The sequence below is a fragment of the Simochromis diagramma genome, unplaced genomic scaffold (genome assembly GCF_900408965.1).
Source record: "Simochromis diagramma unplaced genomic scaffold, fSimDia1.1 OVJJ01000176.1, whole genome shotgun sequence".
Taxonomy (NCBI): domain Eukaryota; kingdom Metazoa; phylum Chordata; class Actinopteri; order Cichliformes; family Cichlidae; genus Simochromis; species Simochromis diagramma.
Genome location: NW_024386892.1, coordinates 7,630,221 through 7,647,878, shown reverse-complemented (window position 1 = coordinate 7,647,878; position 17,658 = coordinate 7,630,221). Strand labels below are relative to the sequence as shown.

General features: G+C 44.8%; 1 protein-coding gene across 3 annotated transcripts in view; it reads right to left on the bottom strand.

Annotated features, from left to right (window-relative positions):
• The window catches only part of kalrna (kalirin RhoGEF kinase a), a 152,010-nt gene that overhangs the window by 72,266 nt on the left and 62,086 nt on the right, over positions 1–17,658 (bottom strand). For all 3 annotated transcript variants that reach the window (XM_040034117.1, XM_040034118.1, XM_040034119.1), the window contains 12 exons: positions 16,563–16,661; positions 16,353–16,484; positions 12,784–12,906; positions 7,521–7,712; positions 7,227–7,396; positions 5,673–5,847; positions 5,176–5,428; positions 4,047–4,213; positions 2,631–2,750; positions 1,704–1,772; positions 1,457–1,606; positions 1,223–1,372 (listed from right to left, as the gene is read on the bottom strand). In XM_040034117.1, the coding sequence (XP_039890051.1) occupies positions 1,223–1,372; positions 1,457–1,606; positions 1,704–1,772; positions 2,631–2,750; positions 4,047–4,213; positions 5,176–5,428; positions 5,673–5,847; positions 7,227–7,396; positions 7,521–7,712; positions 12,784–12,906; positions 16,353–16,484; positions 16,563–16,661 (1,800 nt within the window). The remainder of the gene's footprint in view (positions 1–1,222; positions 1,373–1,456; positions 1,607–1,703; positions 1,773–2,630; positions 2,751–4,046; positions 4,214–5,175; positions 5,429–5,672; positions 5,848–7,226; positions 7,397–7,520; positions 7,713–12,783; positions 12,907–16,352; positions 16,485–16,562; positions 16,662–17,658) is intronic.

The window sequence follows — 17,658 nt, the reverse complement described above, 5'->3', positions numbered from 1 at the left end:
ATTTTTTGGAGTGGCACAAATAATTTGTGTGGCATCAGATTTGATGCAGAACAGCTGATTGTTCTGTAAATAGTTTGAAATGTTTGTTTAAAAAACGCCTTGGCTGCATTTTTAGGTAAACAGCTGCAAAAAACTTTGTTGTTTGCAAAACTCAGTAACTTTTTTGAAGAAGTAACTATATAATTAACTGCCCAACATTGGTCATTATTTACTGTATTTTGCAGACAGAGTTACAGACTCTCTCCCAGACCACAGACTCACAATACAAGTCAGAGCTTTATAAAAAAAAAGAAAGAAAGTTGTGTTTTCTAAATTGGAGTTCAAGTTATTTTTACTTCCAATAGTGTTAACATACCACACAGGTGATGAACAAGATTGTTTTAAATTTCATTGTAAGTGGGCTAAAGCAGGTAATTAAAAGTAGTCTAACATAAATGCTGTAATCTGATTATTTTAATAAACATGTAACTTGGATGATTGGATGCTGGCGTGACCACAGTGCACACGTCTGCTGTTGCTCAGGGAGTTTGTGTGTTCGCTCACACACATGAAACATTACAGGGAACATTGTCCAGCACATTACAGCAGGGTGCAAGATGCTAGCAGGCAGGGCATACATGGAACGCCACAACCAAGTAGCCGACATAATGTACAGGAACATCTGTGCCGAGTATAACCTGGAAGTCCCGAGGTCAACATAGGAGACGCCCCTAGGGTGGTGGAGAATGACCGAGCTAAGATCTTGTGTGACTTCCAGATACAGGCGGACAAACTGGTGATGGCTAACCAACATAGTGGTAGACAAGCAGCCGCTGTGATAGGTGTAGCTATGCCGAGTGGTAGCTATAGCAGGGAGGAGGAACATGAGAAGCTGGAGAAGATGTGGAGGATGAAGGCAACAGTGGTCCCCGTGCTAATCAGAGCACTTGGGGCAGTGACCATCAAGCTAGGCGAGTGGCTGCAGCAGGAACAACATCTGAGAACTCTGCGATGAAGAGCACAGTCCTAGGAAAAGACCCTGCAGGACCCTCCAGCTCCCAGGCCTCTGGTAGAGGACACTAGCTTGAAGTACAAAGATGCCCGCAATGCAAGTGGGAATTTTTTATATATATATGTTATTAGTTGTGTAGAATATGATGGCATCATCTGCATACATTATTTATCAAACAAAACAAGCCCAGCAGCCTGCTTTGTTCTTTTAGACAGTGAGACATGAAATCACCTTGAGGAAGGCTTCTTTCTGCTCCAGGTGCTTACTGATCAGAGGCAGGAGGTGGTCGCTGTCGGATGAACTTCCCACTTTGTCGTGTGTGCCGCACCAGTCTTCATCGCGGCGGTACTCCTGCTCCAGGCTCTCCAACACACTGCACACCTGCACAGACGCACAAACAGTTACCTTCCTGTTGCTGATGTAAGAAAACAAAAACAGCGACGGCGGAGTTTGCTTGAAGTGCACCTGTTCAGATGTCTTGTAGAAGGCTACGGATGCATTGACCAGCTTCAGACGGTCCTCCATCTTCAGCATCAGTTGCTGCCAGTGAACGGCAACCTTCTCAGCACAGCTTCGAATTGCCTCTGGATCATAATGACTCGCCTGTAGCATCATCTGACAAAAGGAGCAAAAGAGGTCACAGCTGTCAACTACTGACGACAGAGAAATGAAGGGAAACAGTTAGTTTAGTTAGGCATTAAAGAAGATTCACCTCAGCTTTTTGTTGGACCTGCAGAGCACTCTGATGCGTCTTCTGAAGAGAGTTAGCGTGGAATAGAGACTGGAAGAGAGAAGATTTGGTTATTATCTCCACTATCACTCAGTTCAATATACCATTTCTAACATGCATTTGTGGAGGTCTACACAAACACAAGGCTTAAAGGTTAAAGGGCCTCTAAAACTTCTACAAACCTCTTCCAGGCAAAAAGAATCTTTAAAGTTTGACTCTGTGCCAGAAAAGATCATTTACAGCTTTGATTACAATTCTGATGATTAAGCTGTATTAAAATGATCCTAACATTTCATTTACTGTTTTATTTAAGTTAAATACAGCAGTAAGGAAAAACTACATGGAGGCAAAAGTTTATTTTATATTGTTGATCATATTGTTGTGCACGAGTGCGTGAGCCTGGGTACACAGCAGCACATCAGCAGGAAGATGCAGGAGTCATATCGCCAAGACACACACACACACACACACACACACACACACACACACACACACACACACACACACACACACACACACACACACACACACCTTCAGACTTCTGTGGTCAGCTATTTAAAGTAACACCACAGCATCCAGTGACAGCACTTAAAGGATTTAATGTGTGTGTGTAAGTGTGTGTGAAGCAGCTGTAACTGTTCAAACTCAGAGCAGAATGTAAACGACTGAGGTAAGCCTGGTTCACACACACACATCACAAAGAGCACCTCTGTGTCACTGCGTGCACATCTGCTACAATTCAAACCAGCACACACTGAAAAATTATTACTCCTGTACAGTAAATAATTAGGCCGTGTGTGTGTGTGTGTGTGCGTGTGTGTGTGTGTGTGTGTGCGTGTGTGTGTGTGTGTGTGTGTGTGTGTGTGTGCGTGTGTGTGTGTGTGTGTGTGCGTGTGTGTGTGTGTGTACCTCTATAGCCATCTGGAACTGCTCATGCTCCCTCTGAAGCTGCTCGGCCTCAGACAGCGAGCTGGCGTTGACCATGCTGGCGTTCAGCATGGACTCTCCGTTACGTATCCAACCCAACACCTAGACAACGAGTCAGACACCATGACAACATACGACTTATATAAACATGCAGGTGTATACACGCTGTGGCGGGAAAGCCTCCCTCACTAAAACCATATCTGTACTAATAACATGTAAAACGTGTGCGTGTGTCTGCAGACGCTGTGGAGCTACACGAGTGAAGCTCGGGAAAGTCCAGCTTCAGTCATGCACGACTAACACGCGCAAACATCTGGGAGCGTTTATCATGAGTAATGTTTTTATTGACACACTTACTGAAACATCTTTAATAATGTGTAATCAGAATATCAGTAGGACTACACCTCGGACCTTTTGTGTGACATGCTTCATTGTTAACAAAAGGAAACTTACAGCAGTGAAAGGTCAAAGGTTATTTTGTGCAAGTACAAATAAATAGACTGTTTTTGGCTTTGACTGATGTCTTAATGGACACACTTGCACTACACACATTATGTTAGTCAGAGCTTCAACTACACGACACACACAGCTTCTGAGAGTTTACAAAAACTAGTGTTGATGCACCTGTGACATGCATGTGCTCCTCGGGTTACGTTTCTTTGTAACACGGTGAAATCAACCCGTTCACATCCCAAAACGTAACACATGACACCATGTGACTGTGGCAGGTAGGAGGCACGGCGCGACCCCGATTCACCGCTCAGTGACATCTTCCCTCGCCTGGCTGCAGCTCTCCGCTCACAGCTCGACATCCACATCAACAACAATCATTTACGTGCAGGGGGGGAGTGATTTCGCTCAGGTGTGCCAACCTCCAACCCCATTCTGTTGGTTCAATCCAATCACAGGGACACGCAAGGTTGCCTTTCGCGTTCCTGTGGGACGCCTCAAAACATGACAAACTGTGAGTGTTATGTGTGTTTGGAGTGAGAGTAGTCCTGTGGAAGATGACGTTAGCCATGGCAGACGAGGTGCCTCATCTATTCAACGTTGTGAACTTTACTGACGAGTGATCTCAGACAGGATAGCAGTGAGGGTGTGTTCCTGTGTGTTATTAGCACGTTGGCATGAGCTTAATAAATGATTCAGCTGTATCCATTTGCAGCAGTAGCAGTGTGTTTCCTGTCTACACACACAGCCTGGCTGTTGTTCCTGTCACTTCTCCAACATCGAGCAGCCTGTTCAAAACGAGAACAGTTGATAACAACGTTGCTCTAGTTGGACTAGGATCCAGCTTTCTCTGAGTCTCGATGTTTTCTAGATCTGGGACAACAAACTGAAGCTGCATAGCAAAGTAGGTTAAAGATGGAGTCCTCCCTGTGAGTGCCATGCCTTCACCTGTTTAACTTCTCCCTGCAGGTGGCGCAGCTGAAGAGTCTGCTCCAGCCGCGTGTGCGTGTGCTGCACGTTGACCTCCACCTCCTGCTGCTTCTCATGCAGGAACTCCAGCAGCTCCTGAACCTGAGAGGCCAAGTCCAAGTCCTTCTCTCCCGTCAGCTCGATTCCTGTGACAAACACACACGTTCTGCTTCTGTCATGTCAACAAATTAGTGTAAAGGAAGTTTTGGAGAACCTCAGAAACCAGAAAAATGCTGCTATCTAAGAAAGGATAAACAAGCCAAGCCCAGTTTTCAGGATCAGAGAGACTATATTTATCCCCAAGGGGCAATTCATTTGTAATTTGTACGCATTTGGTAAAAATAAGAAATAATGGTAAATGGCCTGTATTTGTATAGTGCTTTACTAGTCCCTAAAGCACTTTACACATCCACCCATTCACACACTGGTGATGGCAGCTACATGTAGCCACAGCCGCCCTGGGGCGCACTGACAGAGGCGAGGCTGCCGGACACTGGCGCCACCGGGCCCTCTGACCACCACCAGTAGGCAACGGGTGAAGTGTCTTGCCCAAGGACACAACGACCGAAACTGTCGGAGTCGGGGCTCGAACCGGCAACCTTCCGATTACAGGACAAACTGCCAACTCTTGAGCCACGATCGCCCACGTGACAAAGTATGAATTGCTGAATAGCTGCAAACAGAAAAGATTCACCATGTTGCATCTTAAGGATGCTATATTCCCATTTAACTTTTTACTTTCACTGAAAGTGATTTTGGGCTTCAAACAGAGCGTTTAGTTTGTGTGGCGATTCAGAGAGACTGATCCCACCTGGGACCAGAGTAGCGCTCTGTTAGTGTCAAGGTCAAGTTTAGTTATGCTGCACAAAGTGCCTTCCCAAAGTCAAATGCACAACAATGATGGAATCCAAATATAACAGAGAAAGATTAATACGACTAAAACAACAAGGACTAAGGCTGTGAGCACAAAAGTGTGTGGCTCAGTGTGCGCTAAAGGCAGTGGATAAAAAAGTCTGGACCTGCCACAGAAAGGCTCTGTCAGATTCAAGTTCAGACCTCATGGTTCCCTCCTGCGCTCTCATAGAGGAATCATGTGTGCGTCCCTTACCTGAAGCCTGGACCTCCATGATGTACTGGTGCAGATCTTGACCCTGCTGCATCACCTCATAGGTCATGTTGTTCATGGCTGCTTTCCTCTCTGCGTGCCGCTTCAGCCGCTGTTCTGCCAGACCGATATCCTCTGAGCTGGCGGACGAGGCACCGCCTCCCCCGCTGCTGCTGCCGCTGCTAGCGCCCGAGCGGCTGGTGTCATTCAGCTGACGAGACAGATCCTCGTTCCAAGCGTCTAGTTCTGCCGTGACCTGCCAGAACGGGAAAAGCGAGCAATCATAAAGATTCAAGTGAACAACAGAACACAGCAAGAGCCAGACCTGGTCCAGCAGCTGATCTGAGCACTTGGTCCTGACAGACTTTGTGCTGACAAAACCTCAAAATGAGCAAAATATGTTTTTCTATTCTGCTCGGTGAAAGAAAGCGCATTGATTGGCGTTAACACATCACGTCTAGTTAACTGTACGCACTGAGCCAACATTCCTCTTGCCTGACCTCTATAGTGTACTGCTCAAAGATGCGAAGCTGCAGAAAGATGTCCAGCTTGATTTTGCGTTCATGGAACAGCTCCTCCATCTGGCCCTGGGCTTCATCCAGCTGCTGCAGCACACCCTGTATGTGCGCAATGGAACTGCAGTGTGGCGTCTTATTGGTGGACATGGCTGCATCCCTGCAAAAACACAGGATACAGGAGGAGACGATTCAAAATGGTCCAACTCGTCTCCAAACTCGAGGATGCGTGTGCTCCTGAGAACACGAGTACAGAGGTCATATTTCTCTATGTTTAGAGTAGCATGAATGCTGCCTGCTCCACTCTGTGTGTAGATGAAGAGCACACACACACACACACACACACACACGGCCATGTCTGTTATCTTTGTGAGCGCATTCCCAGGCTTCTGCAGCTCTTTGCAGACCCTACAGAGTAACCGAAGCACCGCCAGCATTCGTGCTTGTGCACGATGCACTATGAGTTTATAACCTTGTGGTGGTGTCGTGTTATTTCATATCCAGTGCCAGAACAGAAAAAAATACAAGTAAAAATAAAATAGGCTGAGTATTAATTAAAATATTATTGATCATTTGGAGAATAAAGCTGTAAAGACACTGTTGTTTCAAGACAAACGGCTGCTGTTCCCTCTGAGTTACTGAAATCATGCTTCACAATTGGTTTGAGTAAGGAAGTGTGGCGGAGGTGTGGTCCCGGGCGCGGCTGCAGGGGAGGAGTGGTGCAGTGGGCTCAACGGGGCGGTGCTGGAGATGCCGGTGAGAACAGCTGATGGCGATTTGGACTGATAATGGTTTCCTTCCCTTTTTATAGTGAGACGGAGAGGAGCGGAGGGAGAGGGACATCAGCTGGGACCGACAGCTGTCAGACTGTGTTCATATCATAACCTGGGAAAACTATGAATAAATGTGGAAGCTGGTGATAAAGACCTGTGTATAGTGCATTTCACAGGAAGGAAATGATGTTTCATTAGCACATAAACACAGAGTGGTGATCAGTATGAAGACGGGAAATGAACGGCTGGTACTGGACAGATGCAAAGGCACAGCAGTTCCACCCTCCTGCAGTAAAGAGGCATTTTATAAAACAACTGTAAACTCTGGACTTTCCCCCAAAGATCATTTCAGCTTTTTTCTCAAAATGATCGTTTTTTCTTTTACTCGTTTCTTCCAACCAGTTCACTTTTACAGCTTTCCAGCTGGATGCTCCAGTTAGTCCAACACTTGTCTGTTGTCCTGTCCCGGTGTCCTACAGGATGGATGGAGATCAGCTGTGCGGGTCCTGACACCACCCCTGAACTCACTGCTCCACCCCTCCTGTTTCTGCTGCTATCACTGGGTGTCTGTTATTTTGTTTTGATTGAACATTTTGTGTAGTATTTATGTGTCTGTGTGTTTTTATGACATTTGAAGTATTGATGCTACAATCTGAGATGCTCTATTAACTTTAGAAATCCTCATTTCACTACTTCAGTTGTTAGTTGGTGTCAGCTTCTCTCTTTCGCCCTAATACTGCCACAATAAGAAGAGTATGACTGTTACCTCAGCTGCTGCATTAGTTCCTCTCCCTCTTTAATCACATTGAGCGTTGCCTCCAGTGTGGCTGTTTGCTGCTGCTGGAACTGCTGGATCAGAGTCTGAACTGAGTCCACAGAATCGCAGCACACATCGTCCAGCAGCTGCTTCTGCAGCTCCTCCATCCACGACCACAGCTGGATGCAGACACGCAGAAAGAAATGATCGTCAATGCAAAGAGAGTGAATAACTTCAGGCTGATGCTTCAACACACATCTATCACCTGTCTCTACATGGAATAAATAGCAAAACTGTCCCCACCTCCTTAGTGTGTGTGTGGAAAGAGACAGACATGTCAAGCAGCAGCTTCCTGTGTTCCACCCGGCGGACAAAGTCCTGGATTCGCACTTCCAGGTGTCTAGCTGCCTTGTAGATTTCCTCCGGGTCACACTCTCCTGTCTGCGCAAGCTGCTCGGCTGCCTCCAGCAGCTTGTCTGCGTTGGTGTAAGTGTTCTGCAAGGTAGAGAGAAACATTTCCTTAGTTTGGTATAATGAACCACGGCTGGCAGTGCACGATACCAAAAAGCTGAGCGCAACCGTTTTTTGGTGCAGTTTTCCAGTTTTTATACTTCAATGTTTTTATCGACATTTCCAGCGTTTTAAACAGTCGCCCTGAGCAAACACATTCAGATACAGACCAACAATTGAATTCTGCACTGCTGTCCAATCACAGTCTCCATACTTTTTCAAACCCTCTGCCTTTCCTCTGACAGTCCAGGTCAGTTTTCCTTTTGTCTCCAATGATTGATTCTTCCAGCCCTTAATAGTCCAAAAATCAATACATATTGATGAAGCAGGGCTCTCTGGGTAGATGCCCAGCAGACAGTGTTTGCACCACCTGTACTCCAACTGTCACGATACCCGGAGACAGATCATGTGTTTTGTGTGAGGAACCAAACGCCGACCACAGGACACAGACTGAGAGGAACTGAGGGCGTGCCGTTTATTAAGGCACACTTACAAACTGAGAAACACCTACACTGGGAAGAACTTATACATAAACACAAAACCCGGATCACTAGGAAAACCTTGGAAATGTTGACATAAGAAATCTCGGGAGGAGCGCAGCAAAGGTCAGGGGGAAACTCGCACAATATACACAGACAGGAGGTGATCGGGGAGTGGAACCACATGGGGAAACAGCTGGGACAAATTAAGAGTGAGGAGACAGAGGGAAGCTCAACAAAGACTGTCAAAATAAAACAGGAAACACAGAGATGCCGACCTGAGACACGTGGGCACGACACGGAGGCAAAGGATGAATCATAATGAAGGAAAACCACAAAACTCAAATATATCAGAAGAACTCAACTCGAGGTTCACAGGAGCTGGAACCAAAGACCCAACAACGTCTGCACTAGCATCTGTCAGGATTTCTGGAGCTCCGGACAGTCTCACACACACTGACACAAAGTACCCGAATACTTCAAACAAACATCAGGAATATCAGGAGAGGTCTCATTGTCATTAACTCCTGTAATCATCTCAGTCTTGTGTGAACTGATTGTTCCCGAGTGTTTAAACATCTTAATATCAGTTTTCATTGCCTGTAACCTGTTACTGACAGACTCTTGGTCAAAGGCAGCAGTTACATTATAAACACTGAAATGTGTCTTTCTTTATCATTTGGTCTTCACGGTGTAAGAGCTGTGGTTCAGATGTGAACGACTGATGTTTGGTTTAAATAAACTGTCTCAACTGCAGGGATTTGAAAAAAGAGCTTCTTAGAGATATCAAAGTTTAGACACAGCCGATCATACGGGCGCTGTTTGAATGAAGAGCTGCTATGTTCTGAAGCCTTTACTCGCCCATAGTTTAAAGGCTAAAGCTCTTCCTGCTGAAAAGGATGCATTATTGCATCAGGATAGACTGGTGAGAAAAAACGTTTGGTGAATCCTTAAAATGTTCAAATGGTTGTTTTTATATCGGGTTTAATTCTTAAAAAATCATGAACATGAATCAAAACATGAATCCTCCTTTTGCATTTTTAAACAGTGATTTTGTTATTTGAGAATCTCTTTCCTCTTGATGTAAATATAACATTGATCCGTCCATTCTCTTCCACTTATCCTTTTCCAGGGTCGTGGGGAGCCTATCCCAGCTGTTTCAGGGTGAGAGGCGGGGTACGCCCTGGTCAGGTCGCCAGTCTGCTGCAGGGCTAACGGTGTGTTCACACCGTAACACCAAGACACAGACAACATTCACACTTACACTCACACCTATGGGCACTTCAGAGTTACCAATAACCTAGCCCCACTAACTACATGTCTTTGGACTGTGGGAGGAAGCTGGAGTACCCGGAGAGCAGCCACACAGCAGGGAGAACATGCAAACTCCACACAGAAAGACCTGATGCTGGAATTGAACTCAGGACCTTCTTGCTGTGAGGCAACAGTGCTGACCACTGATGATTTTGTATAATTTATTCCGAAAACTGTCCAAATGCATCACTTTGTTTTATGAGGTTGAAGACACTGCCAGATTTGATAAGAAGAGGAGAACATCATCGGGGTAGAGATATATAAGATGCACTTGTCATTCATTGGATCCCAGTCAAAGCTCGGTGTACTCTCAGTGCTCCAGGCCGAGGGCCAACAGCACTGGTGGAGGAGGACACGCTTGTTGGGTAGGTCGCTGTTATTGGTTTAGAAGTCATTCCATTTGTTATGCCTGCCAATCGGCTCTGTGTATAAGATTCTGATCCTCTTGAGAAACACAAACCAAAACCCAATCTGGGAACCACATTAGATGGAACCGGCCATTCAGTTCTATCGAAGGCCTGTTGAGCATCCAATGATATCCTAGTATCTTTAGTATCAGTTTTCTGACATTATTTGTAGTAATTCTTATATTATGTAAGAAACTTTGAATAAAACCATTATGTAATCACCTTCAGAAGATTCCTTATACATTTATAGCAGAGGGCGTAACCTTTGTTCTTTGAATTTTTCAGGTCCTGGTGTTTTGCCACTAATGTGCAGTGTCTCTGCAAGGGCCTGATGTCCACTTACGAGGACATTACACTGCCACAAACGAATGTCCTCTTATGTGGATCTCATTTTTCTCAGAAACAAATATCAGGTAAAAAAAAAAAAAATCAGGTGATTCTTTGTTTTTACATTCATCAGGTGTCCATCAGCCCAAACGGCACAGAGAAATTAAAAATGCACTCAGGTCTTAGGAGGTTAACTATGCATTTAGGTTACACTCTGTGATTCTGCAGGTGTTCATATGTGTGCGACTGTTTCTCTGTGTTAGCTTTATGACTGCACAGGGTGGACCCGCGTCTCACCCTACAGTGTGGAGGGGCTCCAACCCCCACAGAGAGCTGGACAAAAGGTCGACTGATGGTCCGACACAATGAATACATCAAATAAATGCTCCCACACAGAGGCTACGTTCACACTGCAGGTCTTAATGCTCAAGTCCGATTTTTTGATCAAATCCGATTTTTTTACAACAGTATTGTTTGACTGATGGCCCTTAATGTAAAGACTTCAGACTTTACGTTTCCCAATTTTTGCTTTAAGTTATTTTGTTATTTACATAATAATGTAAATAACCTAATAATGATCCTTACTGCTGTTTTAGAGGAGCGGTGCTTCAAAGGATAGCTGCAGATTTCTGTCAGAATCTGCAGATTATACAGGACAAATAAAATGTTCACGTTTCTCCAACGTTGTCTTCCCAACAGTTTCACGGGATGGCCAGGAAGCGTTCGCGATGTCTTCTCCGGCGCTGATAATTGGCGTCTGTCTTGTGTCAGTGACGTAAAAGACGGATTTAATGCGACATGACCATCAAACGCTTTCTGAAACATCGGATATGTATCGGATTCAGCACCACATACGAAAGTGACCCAGATCGGATTTGAAAATATTGGATTTGTGCCGTTCACACTGTCACACCATGATCGGATAGATGGTCACATAGGGTCAGAAAAATCAGATTTGATGCGCTTTCGCCTGCAGTGTGAACGCAGCCTAATGTAGACTCCATACAAAAGGCTACAATGTTATCTTGTCAATAAGCTGCAACAACCAATCACCTGTAATAAGCCTGTAACTGCTCATGGACAACCAAGTGAAACAGACACAATCCACATACCAAACGTTGTACACACATATTTGCATTGTTAACAGAGTTTTCAGTGTCATCATATTTCATATTAGGACGTCCTAATCAGCCAACACGTCTTTGTAGTGAAGCAGGCGACTGAGCCAACGCTCTCTGAAGAAATGAAGGCTTAAAGCAGGGAGGAGAAGTTGGAAGATGAAGACTTCAGTGGGAGTAAAATAGTATTTAAGTCATTCTGTTTGATGTTCGGGAGGCTCAAATGTTCCTAATCAGATGAGGAGAGCAATGACACAGCATCACATCACAAAGCAAGACTTGCAGACATGTGCCATGTCTTTCTGTTTGTGCAAATATACTTAGATATTCATCTGACATGTGCTAAATGTATTCATGTTGCAAAAAGGAGAGTGAAAAAACGAGGGAAGGAACAGAGAGACATGTAAACACTGGTGATCTGAAGGATAATCCTAATCCAGAGTGTAAATATCCGATCATACAACTACTCTTTATAGGATTACCACTCGCTTCTTTATGGGATTATCCCTTTACTGTATTAACCAATGTAATAGATTCCAGTTACACCGATGCTTCCTGGTACTTACAGACAGCTCTGACATGACTCAAGTTAAAAAGGGCAAACTTTTAATAAAAGATCAAAACTTTTTTCCATATGAAGAGAATAAAATGACAGAGGAGAGATGAGAAAAAGAGAGAACATCGCAGCAACAATAATGTTGTACGAGGACTAAAAATAAATCAGCCCTTGGACTTTACGCCACACGGCCCCGTGCACCGGCAGACGAGGGGGCCAAATCTGACCGACACGCGATCCAGTCTTCACAACTTCAGCTGCATATAAAGTCAAGTCAACATCCATTTTCATCTCACATTAAAACCAACCACAGCCGACCAAAGCGCCAAAGTTAGGACTGCAAAAATAAACACACAATAAAAGATAAAGTTAGGCGGCCGAGTGAGCTGTTCATGTGAAGTTTCAAACGTGCACGAGATTAGGAGCAGCAAGGCTGGACTGATCGTCTTCAGTACCAACACTCTGCTGTTTGTTTAACACATGACAAACTGCAGCGGTGAAATTGAGGAATGGATGTGGATAACATCTTCTGCAGATCTTTCAGAAAAGCCTTTGACCATATATGGTCGTGTAAAGGCATTTCCTAATGCTTCCACCAGCAGACACGGTGGTTTAGAAAATTTGGAATTAATCAGGGCAGATAACTAACAGATGTTTGCACAGTGAGCAGATAAACGTGATTAAAAACTGGGCTGATTTTTTTGCTTTTTCTAGGCAAAGCTGACCTTTTTTTATTTCTACTGCTAACAAGACCTGGACGAATTGGACCTGCTCTTTTCAGCTAAACTGCAGCACAACATAACAAAACAACAGAGAAGAGGAGCCTTCAGAGTAGGATCAAATCCAATAACTTACCTGAGCTACATCTTCGAAGTCGTCGTGTCTCTTCTGCAGGGCTCGGGCTCTGTGGAGGGATTTCCCAACGCCCGTGTGTTTGCTGAGGAAAGCCTCGCCATGGTTTTCTATCCAGTCCATCACCTGGACGGGAGAAAACACCTTCTTTAGATCATCCCGAAGACACGGCAAAGATTTAAGGTCACCTGCTAAACCTCTCGTTGCTACTTCCAACTCTTATTCTGCCGACATGTGTAGAAATGCACAAAATGGTCTCAGAGCTCATGAATAAAGAATGAAATCAATGAAACCTTCATGATCTGGGTGGGAAATGTAGGTCAGTGCAGCTGAGAAGAGCAGGATGTCTCCATGCCATGTTTTTCATATACGAGTGTGTTATGAGCTGTTAGCTCTGTGGCTTTTGTAGCCTTTTCTCCCCTGGACAGTAACCCCAGTACTGGTTCCAGTTCATCTGAGACTGGGAATAAACAATGAAAAAACATGTTTTTGGCCCTGTAAAGGTTTGAGAGCCACTAAAACTCTGACTAAAATAATTTGCTGAAAGAAATTGTGATTTCTTAAAATATATTATTGGCTATTAAGTGGCATAGTGGTGGTCCCTCCTTTCCACAAGGGGGTAGTGGGTGACCTGCCCGTGGAATTTCAATGTACAGACTCCAGAGTCAACCTGCGCCTCCACAGTTTGGTTAACTGAGAAAAATCCTACGAGTGTATCGTTCCCTGCAGCTGACTGGTTACTTGTTCACTTGATTCTTGTATCTGGTGACGTCAGAATGTTTCCACTGCTACACACTGCTGTGTGACATGTAAGATCAAACAAATCAATGCCTCTTTTTTAAGGCACAAACATGATGTAATCAGAGTTTGGACATGAAACCAAATGTTGGATCTCTCACTCATTACCCTTTGAGTCTCCTGCAGGACAAATATATGTATATATAGCTTGTACATAGCTGTGTAAATACAGTGACAATAATTTGAAGACATTCAGATCTCCAATGATAAAACAGTCCAATAATAAATGGAAATGAGGTGCACGGTGTACTAACAGAGGCCCATTCTTTCCATTAAATGTTCATACTGAAATATTGACATATCTTCATTTCTGCATGTTATGCATGACTGCTGCAATAAAATATGAACCCAGGCAACCCATCTTCTGTCCAGTAAGACCAGCAGCTCAGGCAACCTCTGGATCCTAAGGATTAACATCCAGCCTGTCGCACATTAGCAAATTATGTGTTTCAAGGCCTTGAAGCAACAGCGTGCACTCATGATGTCAGTGCAGCAGCTGGAGCCACAGAGAGGTCAGTGTAGGGTCACAGTGCACACAGACTGAAACTGCAGCTGGACTGTCTTTGGTGATCTGCACACATCGTACACTCAGCCTTCACGTCTGCATCTCTCACTCTTCATCTCTGGGGTCATGTATATCCTGTAGCATTAGCACTCGTGCAACAGCCTTTTTTAGTGATTTATGCACGATTGTATAAGGTCGCTCTCTCACTTTCTGTGCCTGTGCCTCTCTCTCTGGGGGCTCATAGAAAGTGATGCATGACAAGTACAACTTGCAAAGCTCTGCTTTAAGTGAATTTATAACCCACTGATATGATCTCTTCTTCAGTCTGTCTCTTTGTCTTCTTACTTCTCTTAAACACTCTCCCACAGTCTCCCCTGGGTCAAATAAATATTTGCATGGCGCCAAAACTTAGAGCATTCATCTGTGAGTTTGCAGCTCTAACTCGCTCTGCCAAGGCCTGTTTGTACATACACTAAATGCATCATAGCTGCAGATACATCAGGCCTGTGCAAATGAATTCAATGTGCTGATATGTGTCTGTCCTCCAGAAAAGTTAAAGAGTGTGTTTATATTTCCCCAAAGAAATATAAACACACATATGTACAGCTGGGCCTTGCATGAAAATTCAACAGAATGGGATTCTTAAATAAAACCTCCTGTACTGTGCAAAAGCTTCACCACACATCATCACACTGACCGACCTGGACAGCTTTTAGCAAACGCTGGCACCACCAGGACCTGCATGTTGTCAGAGCTGAGCTGGTAAATGCATTAGTGATTCCAGTCCAGGCCAATCACCATCCCAACCACCTGCGTGTTTATAGCCAGCTAGCTTTCATGTGTGAGGTTAATTTGTAGAAGCTCAGACGTTCAGTCTTTGGAAAGCTGTACGGAGCTCGCACTTTTTCTCCTGTTTGGTGCGGCTCTTCCTTACAGCATAGCTCTACACTCAGACGTGGAAAACATGGAGTAACGTGTTGCCACCCCTCACTTTCTTTATTTAATAAAAATAGGAAATACTAACAGTGATTCAGTGACACATAAATGGAAATAAAGAACACTGACTGCTTCAATAAAGACTGAAAGTGCTTCACTGTGTTGCTTTCACTTGATGGTTTATTCCTTGAGTTTGGGACCTTTTTATGCCTGCATGACTCATAGGTCATAGGTCAGTGTTAAGTGGATTACTAAACTCTCTTTAGTCCACTACTGATTTTAAAAGAAAACTATTGCTCAAGTCCACTTACACTAAAGTCAAAATATAAAGAAATGTGGGGGAGGCTGAGACTTTTGCACAGTAATGTTTAACCATGTACCTGCTGTTCCTTACTGAACCTATAGGTGGCACCGTCTGAATTGGATGCATGTGTTAAAGCCCAGCACACTATTGCTGAAGTTTGATGCAGAGACACTGAAAGTCGTTTCATGTTAGTGATTCTATTTAACAAAGAACAAAAAGCTGCTCAGGCAGAATTCAGAGATGAATGAACTGATGCGGTGCTTGGTTGTATCTCACTCCTGGTGCCTCACTATCTGATGCTGGGCTTACACCAGAGCACTTTGTCACGGGAATGTTCCCACCACACACGTCTGAGGCAGAAACAGAAGGCAGCAGAGAACGTGTGGTACGTTCATCACACACACATCGGTCATTGCTGTCGGTGATGCGCGAGTGTCAATGTCTCAAACTGGAGCCACAGTGAAATGTGGGGTCCCAGACTGGGAGCCCATAGAATGGGCTGACTGTGGACCGTCCACACTAAGTAGAGTCTCCAGTGGGGCCCATTGTAGGCCTGCAGTGTATGTATGCACAGCATGCCCAAACTCTAGATGTGGACTGCAAGCTTGCCCACAGGAAGCCATGTGGGGGGACCCCCAAAACTGCTGTGGGCTTTGCATTGGCACGCTGAGTTCCCTGCCCACACTGCCCGACAGTTACAGCTACTGCTACCCACCGTTGGCCAGCACGGGGACGTTTGCTAGGATGGGATGAGAATATTTCCATCAAAATCAAAACTGTAATCATTCTCCACCCTGTAGACATGTCCAGGCATGCGCGCCATGATTTCACCACACAGCTCAGGAGATCACAACAGAGGCGCAAGTACAACGGGGCAAAATGGGTCTTCCACTGATAGATGGAAAAATAGCAGACCATCTGAAAAAAGAAGCTGGTCTTCAATGAAAAAAGAAGGACGGAAATATAACGTTTTTATGGATCTGTTCTCAGAACCTTTTGGTCACACCCTGAACGTTGCTGTGTGTTTACCTGTTGGACATCTTGCTGGAATACACAGAGCTGCAGTCTCTGGTGCAATCGGACCTTTCGATGTTGCCAAATGTTCTCCAGACGCCGCTGATGGTGAAGAACCTCATGAACCACGTCCAAGATACAGTGCACCTACAGAGAAACACAAATGTTAGCTTAATCGGTAGATGGTGTAGGCATGTTTCCTATTGGTAACACAGGGATACTGACCGCTTTGGAGTAATTTGCAGTGGCTGTAAGAGATTCCGAGTTGCCTGGACTGAGAGGCCTCTGGAGGACATCCAGCAGGGCTTTACCATCCTGACTCACCTGCAAACACATAAATCACATGAATCACATGACCAGCAGTCACCGGTGCTCCAACTATAAAAGTCTTAATATGTTTCTAGGATTTAAAGTATGGTTGTGGTCATTACAATAAAACAAAAAACGACTCTGCCACCTACAAACTGTTCAACCTGAGCGCTCAAAGAGCTTTATACAACACGCCCCATTTAACCAGCTGCGGTTGTGATTTGTCACCATGTAAATAGACTGAATTGAATCCCTGACCACCAATCACAGGATTATCCTCTGCGAACTGTCTTATTTGTGACACTTTAACAGATTCCCCGACGACAGTGCTTCTTTGTCCGCCATGCTTTGCACAGTGTGCAGAGGTCACCAACTTTCAGCATCAAATGCTAATGACCTCCAAACTTCATGTGGCACTTCAGATTAGTTCGAGAGCAGTTTGTAGAGAGCTTAATGGAACGGGCTTCCATAGCTAAGCAACTCTGAGGCTTTACATCACCAAACACAATGCAAACCATCTGATGCAGTTGGGTAAAGCACACCGGCACTGGACTCTGGAGCAGTGGAGACGTGCTCTTTGGAGCGTCAAATCATGCTTCTCCGTCTCTCGATGGATGAATCTGGGTTTGGAAGCTGTCAGGATAATGGCACTTCTGACTTGAGCATGGAGCAAGTTAGATGTGGAAGAACTCTGGCTAGCACAGAGTCCTGACCTCAACCCGATAGAAGACCTTCAGGGTGAAATAGCCGGGACCAGACCTTCTTGTCCAACATGTCTGAGCTCTGCTAAACATTGTGGAAAACAATCACTCTCAGAAGAGTGGAAGCTGCTATTGCTGCAAAGGGTGGGCCATTAAAGCCTTATGGATTAAGAATGTGATGTCACTCCAGTGCATCTACACACGTATGTGGGTGAAACCAGAAACACACATTTTCCTTGAAGAAATAAACATGTAAGTAATAATAAACTTTGGGGCAACAGTCAGATGTCTGCACTTTCCTCACCTTAAGA